This window comes from Protopterus annectens, chromosome 5.part0 (genome assembly GCF_019279795.1).
Source record: "Protopterus annectens isolate FY-2018-M chromosome 5.part0, PAN1.0, whole genome shotgun sequence".
NCBI lineage: Eukaryota > Metazoa > Chordata > Ceratodontiformes > Protopteridae > Protopterus > Protopterus annectens.
In genome coordinates this window covers 1,911,686,888-1,911,699,367 of record NC_056735.1, presented here as the reverse complement: position 1 = coordinate 1,911,699,367, position 12,480 = coordinate 1,911,686,888, and the positions used below count along the sequence as shown (strand labels likewise).

Below are 12,480 nucleotides of genomic sequence, written 5' to 3'. Positions count from 1 at the left end.
GTTTGCTGGGGGGTTTTTTTGTCTTGTCTACTCTTGGCAATTTGAAGTGCCGATATTTCAGTAGGGTGCCCATTATTCTTGGGAACCTGAAGTTTGACTATATATGATGGTCAAATTACACTGCAAGCCAACAAAAAGACATTTGATTTTAAAACTTTGAAGAGAATCTCTTTTCATTTGAGTTGAAACACTTAAATAGGGGGAACATAAGGAGTAATACATTGAATCTGTGTTGCAGTAATGGCCTTCACAAAGAAGTCAGTTGTGCATTTTGCCTTTATTCTTCTCTTTTTTTATTGTTATGGATAGTAGAGTAAATCATACATTAGTAAAGACTGACCAAATATTCTGATGATATTTTCTTTTGTCTTTGATTGCAGTTATAACATTCTGTGGTGTTACAAAAAGTAACGCAAACGGCATATAGAATGTTTATTGTGCTTGCCTCTTCGTGCTGATTACATGAAGAGCACCATTACCACATATTTTGCATTTTGCTAGCACCATACCATCAGTTTTCATGTGTGTGACAATATCTTAAAAATTACCAAAGGTCCGAGATTTGTACTGACTAACAGAGCTGCATGGGAAATGAAGGTATATAGGAAGCAGCCAAACCCTCATAATCTGCCCATTTCACAACTTACTGAATACATTGCAAATGCTCCTTAACAGCTTGTTTCATGATTTTGTCCTGTCCTCCTCTAAGAAATTATTTATTCCTAAAGCACATATAACTTGAATTCTTTTAGATTTGTCATCCCACTTCCTCTGACAGAAATTCGGTTTTATTTTTGACTACCCTGTCTTTGAATTAATATTTCTTTATATCGCAGCTGAGTCACCAACCTTGTAACTTCCAAATGTGGTTGGAATTTATATCCAAACAGCATACAGTGTAACAAACACTAATCAGTGCATGTAGTGACCAACCACAATGGATGCCTACTTAGCTGGAAGGCACCACAAAAACTGAACTGCCCCTCCCCTCCAAACAAATAGCACTGCTAGTCACTGGGGTCTATATCATAAGCTCGAAAGCTTAAAAGAGTGAATGCTCTTTTATCGAGCTGTAAATATCGAAACTACTAAATAACGAAAACATGGAACAGCGATTTTTTCCCCCAGGAAAAAAAAGTCACTGGACCATTTTCAGGACTTTGCCATTTCCTCCACTGTAGTTCAATCTTGGAGTTGGTATATTTAAGTAGAGGGGGTGTAGGTGGCAAAGCCCCCCACTTTATTTTGTGTTTGCTTTTGTTTTTTATTTGTTGGGTTTTTTGTTTGTTTTTTTGCGGAGTAGCGATTTTTTTCCCTGGTTAAAAAATTGCTGTTCCATGGTTTTGCTATTTAGTGGTTTCAAAGTTTACAGTTCGATAAAAGAGCATTCACTCTTTTAAGCTTTCGAGCTTGTAATACAGACCCTAGTCACTGTACAAGCTAAGTTCTTCTAGTCTACTTCAATACAGATTTAGTGCAGACCAGGTACCATGTTTACACTTCCTCTCATGTTCCTGAGGTCTCTGCATTTGCACTGAGGGACTGCAATTTATTTTGAACAGCTGATTTTTTTTCTTCCAGTGGTGACTATAGGGACATATGCTATGAGTTGTCTTATCATGTTTTATTCTTTACTTATTATTTGTGTTTTTCTCCTAGACATGTGTGTTGCTAGTTTTAAATTTTACTTCTCAATCTTCTTGGTTGTTGTTTTTTTGGCCTTTTTTTGCTTTGAATTTAAATTGCCATGTTTTAAAACATGTAATATTCTTGAACTTATCTTGTTTTTATTTTGGCACATGAAGTGTCAGCACTGTTACATAAGCCTTTGTCATGAGAAAAAAAAATCAAACATTTACCTCCAGCCAAGCCCTATAGAATATTACTTATAAAGAAATTGAAAAAGACCATTTCCAGTACTGACCCACGTAATTTACCACTCATTTATCTTTTGGAGTGAGTCGACTTATTTACTATGACCCTTCATCTTACTGACTACCAGTGCTTCACAGCAGTGCCACTGTTGTAGCCAGTTTCTTTCTGAGGTTCTCACTAGCCTATTGTCTGGTGTAGCATGAAGCATTTTACAAAAGCCAGCAGCCTCTTCTTGATGTAAAATCTTGAATGTATGCCACTTTGTATCCAGGTCCCTACTGGTTTCCACGTTATGTTCAATTCTTTCCCCAGAGAGTGCTGCAATAGCTTCTGTGCAGCTGACATCAGACTGACAAATGGGTAAATTAACATATTCGTCCAGTCTAGGAGCCTAACCTTCCTGACATTGTTTTTTTTTTTTTCAAGAATAGCTGTTGGTAGCATTGGTCTTCTTTCATTTAGATTATTAAATAAAAAGAAGTACAAAAGGACCATTTTCTTGTGTTAAAGCATTGTAATAAATCCCTTGCCATCCCAAGACATTTGAATTGGATAGATGTGATACACAAATATTGGAATTCATTCTTCTGCTATCATATAATTCTCTGGTATTACAAAAAGTTAGGCAAATGGCCTGTAGAATGTTTAAATGGCCTGTAGAATGTTTCTTGTGCTTGTCCTTTGTTCATACTGATTACATGAAGAGTACCATTACCAACTGATTACATGAAGAGTACCGTTATCACATGTTTACATGAAGAGTATCATCACTAACTGATTACATGAAAAGTACCATTATCACATATTTACATGGAGTAATATTGCCAACTAAGAGTACCATTACTGATTACATGAAGAGTACCATTACCACATGTTTACATGAAAAGTATCACTACCAACCAATTACATGAAGAGTGCCAATATCAAATGATTACATGAAGAGTACCATTACTAACTGATTACATGAAGAGTACCATTACCACATGTTTACATGGAGTAATATTACCAACTGATTACATGAAGAGTACCATTACTGATTACATGAAGAGTACCATTATAGGTTTATAGGTTCATAGGTTCATACTAGGCTATCTGCCCAAGGGCATTTATAAGCCTAGCCCATAGTTATGTGGCTTTCGCCACCCCTTTAGTTTGAATAAAAACTATGCCTATCATTTTTCTGTGCCTCTGTCAAGCAGTGACACTGAAGTAATCCCTGGGGTATATCTGCGATCTCCCATCCATTGGTCAAGATTCCTCTTGAACAAGGCCAGCGAGGTGCTCTGCCTCACATGTACCGGGATTTTGTTCCACAGCATAGGGAGTCTCTGGGTGATGAATCTGTCCCTCCAGCACGTTCTATTTATAACCGTGTCAATACCACATGTTTACATGAAAAGTATCACTACCAACCAATTACATGAAGAGTACCATTCCCACATGTTTACATGGAGTAATATTACCAACTGATTACATGAAGAGTACCATTACTGATTACATGAAGAGTACCATTACCACATGTTTACATGAAAAGTATCACTACCAACCAATTACATGAAGAGTACCATTACCAAATGATTACATGAAGAGTATCATTACCACATATTTTGCATTCTGCAACCACAGTACTATCTGCCATATAGTCAGTTTAAGGTACTGCATTTCCATTTCTGAAAAAAGTCAGGATATTGAAACTCATAAAACTTGAGAAAATCATGGCTAATACAACTTACAAAGTATTTAATGCATTCATATTGTTGAAATTCACTTTGCATGTTCGACTATATACTTAATTAATTGGCTATATTATAGATTATTTTTCATAATTTTCTGTTTTTCTACAGCATAATTATAATACATTATTTTTTTTTTTAGTTATTTGCAAATGTTAATGGAGTAGTAAATTCTGAAGGAGTGTGTCAGTGTTCTGTATATCTGCCAGATCCTGTCTTCCCAGTGGAAAAAGTGGAATACCTACAGAATACAGCTCTGTCCATCAATGTGACTTTAGAAGCTGAAGTGTCCAAGGTATGCTTTAAATTGTCTATTACAATGTTATATGACAAAGGAATAGTGTATACTACCTTGCAAGTTCCTGATGTTTTTCGCCTATTAAACAATGATGCACAGTGACCCTGAGCAGACTAACTTCTGGATTTTAATGCTAAACCTGTAAAGTACAGTTTATTTTATGCATCCTTTTAGAAAAGTCAGTTGTGTGGGAGACTAAAGTACTGGTCCCATAAAATAAGCACAAAATGTGGTCACAGACAGATGGTAAGAAAAGTATGTATTGTATTAATGACATAAACAGTTAGGAGTGTATATGGGATGAATTGTGTGATAAACTATGTATGGTTGGAAGATAAGGTGAGACGATTATAAGGACGTGGTGTGTAAGAGGATTTTTGTCTAAGAACTAGCAATATTAGTGATATCATTTGTGTATGCTGACAGAGACGCCACTAACAAAAACCTTGTAAACATTTTAACAAACAGACTTTATGGCAGGTTACCTGATTACATAATGAAGGATTTTCATATAGTTTTGTCTTCTAGCAGGTTAGATAAACTTGATTGCTGGTGCACAAAGGCATTGACAAAATATATTTTGTTAATCTATTCATTCTTTGCAGTTTTACTGTTAATACGTTTTTGTTTACCTTTTGTAAAACATGAATAACTGCATCAAACATGGCTGTTTGACATAACAAACTGACATCTTTTTAAGAATAGTCCAATAGACCAAGGGGTTTCTGGTATAGCCAAAATGTTTAGCTGTTTGGGGACTTTTTTAATAAACTTATGCTACTGCATAAATTGCAAGTCATATTCAGATTTGTATTTGGGACTACCAGTCCAAGGCAATGTATTGTGTTAACTTAGAGACAAGAGAGTAGCAACAGAACATTGAAAACTTGGAAATACTCTATCACCATCTTATTATATAAGCATACTCTACAGCACACAAGGGTGGTCTAATGGTTAAAGTGTTTGCCTTACAAATACAAGTTGCAGGGTTTGAGTCTCACAAGGGATAATTGGCTAGGCTTGCAAGGGCAGTACTAGTACTAACCTATGAACAAAATATTCAAACAAAAGTGTCTAAGAAACTCCAGTTCCCTTGTAATATATAGAGATGTTTATTTAACTACAGGATATTATTTGGTTTGTGTGTGTGTGTGCGTGTGTGTGTGTGGGGATGTGGATATATGCATCTATAGATTAAGTAAGTGTTGGACTGGCATTTTAGAACTGGTGAAAAAGCAAGAAATATTCATGTTAGGAAGCACGTTTGTGAAACAGAAAATGGATAATATATACAAAAGTGAATTGAAACTATTCTGCTATTATTTATGCTTGAATTCATGAATACAATATAAGTATAAATAATGTCTTTTTCTTAAGTGATCCACATTTGTAACACAATTAAAGTTTTTTGCAAAGATTACACTAACTACAGCTGGAAAAGGGCAAATAAAGGACAGATGTAGTATTTAACAGCCATTACCATGTGTGAAGACGTACAGAAGTGCACATGCCTGCTTTAACTTAACAGTTTCTCTTTCTTCACAGATTCGAGAATACTCTAAGAAAATTGAGTCTTATGAAAGCCGAATTTTGAACCTCACTCACAGACTTCAAGTGATGGAACAGACCAGTGTTAGTTATAATGAGTTAGATTTTGAGCTGATAAAAGTGGAAATCAAGGAAATGGAGGCTCTGGTTCTACAGCTAAAATCCACTGTTACAGGAGGCAATGAGATTATTGAGCTTTTATATACACAGGTAAGAATTTATGTCAGCACTTGTTAAACTCATTATGATTTGGGACTTGCCTTTACTTGGAGACGAAGGATCTCTTCTGTATTTTACACTAGCAGAATATGCCATCCATCAACTTGTCAATGAACCTACTTCTCTAAATCCAATGTCTAGAAATATGGCTTTGAACAAATCATTAATGAGCCTACTTATCCTAATCTAATAACTAGCAAACATCATTTATTAGATAGGTTTTCTACAAACCAGCCTTCCCGATCTTCTATGCCTCCTGCATATTATCCCTAGTTCAATCACTACTGTTTGCCATAGTCTTCATTTTCATCTAAAATAGCTTGTAAAATTATAAGACCATCACCCCATCACCTGCAGAGTACTAAAATGGCAGCAGAATCAAATGAGGGACTGGAGCAGGGTAGTACAGATTAGTGCCCAGTAACTGAGCAAGAGGACTGCAGCACCGGTCTGCAGTACTTCATCAAAATTCTTCTGCTGTTATAGGAAACATATAACCTGCTAGAATCAGGAGCTCAAAGGCAGCCATGCATCATGGCTGTCACAAGCTGAAGAAAGCCATTATGGCTCATAAATTGGCCTGGGCTAGATGCAAGACCAATGAACTCATAACTGTTCAAAATCCTTAGAAAGGAAGGAATGTAAACATGCACATTGCATACAAACATGTCAGAATTCATGGTACAAGCAAGGAAAATTTGAGGGTAATGCTACTCAATGCTAGAAGTCTAAATCTCAAATTGCACACACACTCAAGGCACTCTTTAAAATGGAGAACATCGACATCTGTGCAGTGACAGAGACCTGGTTCAAGGCTCCAGAGAGCACTCCTGCATTACCAGGCTATAATTCATACCACACCTTTCAGCCACCTAACTTGGACCAAAGCACTAAAGACGGAGGCGTGTCCATATTCATTAAGGATATCCACACCTCCAGGCTAGTTGCACAGCGTAATGAATCTGAGATTATTCAAGTGCAACTAACTCTGGGCAAGACTGCAATGCAAATTGTAGCTCGATACAGATCACCCACCATGTCCCAGGATTCCCACTCCTCATTTCTTGATACACTGGAAAATATTAGGGTATAACCTAACACTCTAATAATGGGTGATTTCAACTACCCCACCATTAACTGAGAAAACTACTCATGTACCAACTCTTGTGCTCAACGTTTTCTGGAATTCATAAATTCCAATGCCTTGGATCAACTTATCCACACCCCCACCAGGGACAGCAGTATCCTAGACCTGGTCATTACCAACATGGGCAACCGGTGTTCCACACCAGAGGTCAATTCCTCGTTGGTCAGATCCAACCACACAAATCATTCTAGACATCCACATCCCAAGAAACCTGCTTTGGACATAGACTACACATTGTCAGTCACAAAGTACTTGAACAACTACATACGATTTGGTGAAGATGAGTTCACATGTACAAATTTCTTTGCTCTATAAATGCAACAATATTTCCAAACAACTTACTAAGCATGTCAGAATTCATTGTCAAGTCAGTACTTCTGCCAGTTTTATTTATTTATTTATTTTATTTTATTTTTATGTTACATTTTGGTGACTGGATGGATGGACTGGTCTACAATATTCAGCATACAGTTACTGGAAGGATTGAGGATTACAGATATTTACATTATGTACAAGAATAAACATTAGTGCATGTTTGCCTGTATCCCATTACAAGTTGCAGAAATAGCCAGTGTTGCAAAAGCAGTTGCACTTAGATTTATCTAGCAATTCCTTCCTAAGGTTTTATTTTTAAATATTTTTGTCAATATGAAGCTCTTTCCATACAGCAGGTCCAGTTCTTAAGAGGACTTTTTCTCCTATGGCTAATTTGAATCTAAATTTGACCTATGTGACTGCATTTTCTTGCCTGTTTCTAAGGGAGTAGCTTTGTTCTCTGATTTATAATAACCAAGGTGGGCAGTACACAAGATGTAGAATTTTAAAAATTATTAAATTGAGTATAAAGGTGGCTGTTAGCTATTTGTAGCCAGTGAGCATTTTCATATAAGGTATGGTAATGGCGGGTTGAATCTGGAAGCAGAGCAAAGCAAAGTTTTTTTTTATTTTCAATTACTTGAATTTTTTACAGTTCGTAGCAGACAGAGTGGCTAATTCCTTCCTATCAGTGAATCCACCTGTGTCATAAATTTGCAAAAAAAAAATACTGCAGACAATGCAGAACTGCATCTGCTGAATTATTAATGTCTGGTAAGAGGTTCCATCAATGTCTTACAATCAAACAAGCTGTCTGACTTTTGATAGTTTTCATTTGCAAGTCTGTTTTCCATGTAATATATCCATAAGAATAGTTTTAAGTGTTGTTTTCTCTGGATATATTTGTATAGTGCTATTATCTGTACATTATCTAACTTCAGCTACTCAATGCTAGATGTCTAAACCTCAAAATGCACTCTCTCAAGGCACTCCTAAAAATGGAGAACATCGATATCTGTGCATTAACTGAGACCTGGTTCAAGGCTCCAGAGAGCACCCCTGCAATACCAAGCTACGATTCTTACCACACTTTTCGGCCACCAAACCAGGATCGAAACATTAAAGGTGGAGGAGTGTCCATATTCACCAAGGATATTCACACCACTAAGTTAGTTGCCCAACACAATGCTTCTGAAATTCTCCAGGTGCAACTAACACTAGGTAAGACTGCAATCCAAATTGTAGCTTGCTACAGATCCCTCACCATGCCCCAGGATTCTCACTACACCTTTCTAAATATACTGGAAAATATTAATATACAACCAAACACCCTAATACTGGGTGATTTCAACTACCCTGCCATTAACTGGGAAAACTACTCGTGTACCAACACGTTTGCCCAACGGTTCTTGGAATTCATAAATTCCAATGCCCTGGATCAACTAATCCATAGTTCCACCAGGGGCTCCAATATCCTAGACCTGGTCATTACCAACATGGGAAATCGATGCTCCACACCTATGGTCACCCCCTCATTGGTCAGGTCAGACAATAAGCTAATCACCCTTAACATCCACATCCCACCCCCATCCCCCAGTAAGGAAACCTCCATAAAAAACTTCTCCAAACCCAACTTCATGCTACTCAAGTCAGAAGTTACAAACTTCATGACACCCATGCAGACGGGAACTGAAAGTTCGGCTGCTGAGTCCTACACTAAGGCACTGTACGAGCACATCCACTCATGCATGAATCGTGCCATCCCAAATAGAACCAACATGCTCTCCTCCAAAAAAAGGAAGCCATTCTGGTGGTCCCCTGCCATAAACAAACTTTACAACAAAAGGAAGAAACTGTTGCAGAAAAGAGGAAAATCCCAGGATGCAAACACTCCCTTACCAGCCTCAGTAAGAAGCTGAGATCCCTCATAAAATCCTCCAAAGCTAGTTATGAAAATAAAATGGCCAAAGATTCCAAAGACAACCACAAGGCATTCTATAACTAGGTCAAGAATTTAAATGGCAATGCTGAGATCTGCTCTGAGCTACAACAGAATGGCATTAAATATGCTGATCCCAAGGATATTGCCAATATTCTGGCAGATCGATTCAGTGCCAACTTTACCCCCCTTTCACCCCCTAAATTAGCCCATCTCAGTACTGAAAGATTGGCAAATTTCGGTAATAATGGCCACATAGGTAAAAAACGCACTCACCAAAGCTAAGAATACAGCATCCATGGGACCAGATGACATCCCGGGCTGTGTACTACATGAACTACAAAATGAACTGGCACCTCACCTAAGTGTCATGTTTAATCATACCCTCACCTCAGGCTTCATGCCCATGAGTGGTGCACAGCTACAGTTATCCAACTCCGAAAGGGGGGGTCCACCTTGGATCCCGGGAACTACTGCCCCATCAGTCTGATGAGCCTGATCTGCAAGGTCATGGAACGTATTATCATAGAACTTATAAACAAAGACATTGGCAACCTTAAAACACTGGACCCCACCCAGTTTGGGTTCATGAAGGGCCGATCTTGTCTCCTGAACCTGATTGACTTCTTCGAATCAGTCTCCAGAGCCGTGGACAAGGGTAAGGCAGTCCACACAGCCTATTTGGACCTCGCCAAGGCCTTTGACACCATCTCCCAATCTGGAATCATAGATAAACTTACTAAGCTGGGCATTAATCCCTACATCACTCGATGGTTTGCCAACTGGCTTACTGACAGAACCCACACTGTAAAAGTAGATGACTCCAAATCCAGATCCAGACAAGTGACAAGTGGAGTACCTCAGGGTTCAGTCCTGGGACCTCTCTTGTTTGGCATCTACTTCTCTGAAGTACAGGCCAACATTAAAGGACTCTGGCTAACAAAGTTCACAGATGACTGCAAACTGGGAGCCATTATTGAATCCCCAAATGATGTGGATACTCTAAAAAAGGGCCTTACAGAAACAGATGCTTGGTATCAGAGCCATGGGCTCAAGCTCAATGCCAAGAAATGTATAGTTATCCCCTTTGGGAAAAAAGATGTACCCGTGAATTACCACATAGGTGGCAGTACACTAAACACTGAAAGTGTGATAAGAGACTTTGGGACACAGGTGGACAGTGGTCTCACCTTCAAAAACCACATTGCCACAACAGTCAGGAAATCCTTTTATGTGGCACACCTCATCACTAAGGGCTTTTCATCCAGAAAAAAGGAAATCATTGTCACACTGTACTCATCCCTCATTAGACCCATTATAGAATACAACACCCCATTTGGTATGTACCTCTCAAGACATCTGCAACAACTGGAAAGGCCACAGAAATACCTCACTAAAAGAATCACAGGCCTAAAGCAGATGCCCTATGCTGACCACCTTAAAAATCTCCAGCTATACTCAGTCACATATTGTCTACTCCGAGATGATCTCTGCTTAACATACAAGGCCATGTCAAACCCAGAGCTGTTGGACATGCTACACTTAAAGAAATCCCAATCCCTCAGAGCCACATGCTCCAGGGATCTAAACCTTGTCATCACAATAAACAAAACATGCTGGAGGGATAGGTTCCTGACCCAGAGACTCCCCAGCCTCTGGAATAGACTGCCCATACATGTCAAGCAGAGTGTGTCTTTGGCCCTCTTCAAAAGGAACCTTGATGATTGGATGGGAGAAAGGAAATTCACCCTGGGGGTCATGTCAGTTGCCCTGCTAGACAGGGGTCCAGGTAAGTAAATAATGTGGGAAGAAATAGCCAGAGAATTGTTATGGCTAGGCTTGTATAGGAATTAGGGCCAATAGCCTAGTACCAGCCTATGAACCTATAAACCTATAAGTAACTCCAGACAATTATATTTACATGTAATATAGAATGAGGTCCTGCAAGAATGGAATGTGAGCAGTGAAAACACCAACATAGTCTTGTGAAACCTCCCCTGCTCAATTTACACATGTGGCTTAACCCTAACTCTGCCCCTAACCCTAAACTTACACATTACCTTGCTAAAAATCTTTTACCTAACAGAACCCCTATTCAGAGGATGCTTCATCTGGGGTTTTCAGCTAAGTTTACTGATATATGGAAAAAAGTTATTGAATGTTTTGTGATTATCACATTTTGTTGGTCACACGTTTGTTTGTGTTACCTCTCATTTCTTGTCACTCATTTGTGTTCTTGGACAGTGATGATAAAATTATTGTACATACATGCACACAAGAAAGGCCAACAATTTTGAAAATGAATGTGTCATACTGAGTATCACATTTGTTAATGAATCTACAATTAGAGCTTACACTAAAAGTTTGATTATGATAAACTGTTCTTGATAAATTACATATTTTCTGTTTTAGATTCAGAATATCTCAGTGGAAATAAACAAGCTTGAACGATTTGATAAAAACAATGTCATTGCAATTCGTCGTGAGATTGCTGCATTAAAACAACGGATAAAGCAATGTGAAGAACAGAATACTGGAGTTCGTCCAACAGCTTTACCACCTCCTGAATATGGTTAGTATGGTAGTTACTTTAATCCCGTTTTTGAATTTTCTTTTGCCAATATACACAACATTCACATGTTTTTCTGAGGAATTCTGTGATGTGCTATCAAAGTAATGAGAGATAGCTAACATTGCATCTAATTTATTATATGCTATGTTAGCTATCTCTCATTACTAAAGTAGCATATAATTTATTACTGATTCCATGTAGCAGAAATTAATATAGCTGATGATATATTTTACGTTAAGTGTAATAGATGAAATTCTACTGCCATGTTTTACATAAACCTAGGTGTCGGTGAGAGATTGTTTGGGTCCTAGTAGTCTCCAACTTACTATGCATTCAGAAAGGAATTAAAGTTTAACCTGCAATGTTTTGACTAGGATAGGTTGAAAAAAAACCCCAAAAAACAAGAGGATGGCTGTGCGATGCCCCTCTTTGGACCAGTGATCAAGGAGCCTGAATCCTCACCACTGACACTGCAGAGAGATGTTCACTTTAAGCAATAATGTATATACACAGTATATCCAGATGTAGCTCTCTGCATCAAGCACAATTTCCCTTAAGAGCACACCTCAGGTAGGGGGCTGGTTTCTTTCCTCTCTCTCTCCAGACCCCCAGTAAGACTTCCTACTGACACAGTTGTAGGGTTGAATCCTCAGCTGAGTGTACTGGCCAAGTCATTACATATATGAATATCTATTTTTTGCCCAGCAGGACACATTGTCAGTACATTTTTAACACAAGCAGCTTTACAAATACATTTTTCAATACAAGTGTCTGTACAAATTAGTTTGACGTACAAATGACATATATACTTTTAAAAAAAACTCCAGCTAACAA

The 12,480-nt window shown here is 38.1% G+C and overlaps 1 protein-coding gene across 2 annotated transcripts in view; it reads left to right on the top strand.

The window, feature by feature from the left end:
* LOC122801983 (olfactomedin-4-like) overlaps window positions 1-12,480 on the top strand; it is a 71,791-nt gene that overhangs the window by 38,844 nt on the left and 20,467 nt on the right. For both annotated transcript variants that reach the window (XM_044071719.1, XM_044071720.1), the window contains 3 exons: window positions 3,751-3,903; window positions 5,452-5,664; window positions 11,487-11,646. In XM_044071719.1, coding sequence (XP_043927654.1) covers window positions 3,751-3,903; window positions 5,452-5,664; window positions 11,487-11,646 — 526 coding nt within the window. The remainder of the gene's footprint in view (window positions 1-3,750; window positions 3,904-5,451; window positions 5,665-11,486; window positions 11,647-12,480) is intronic.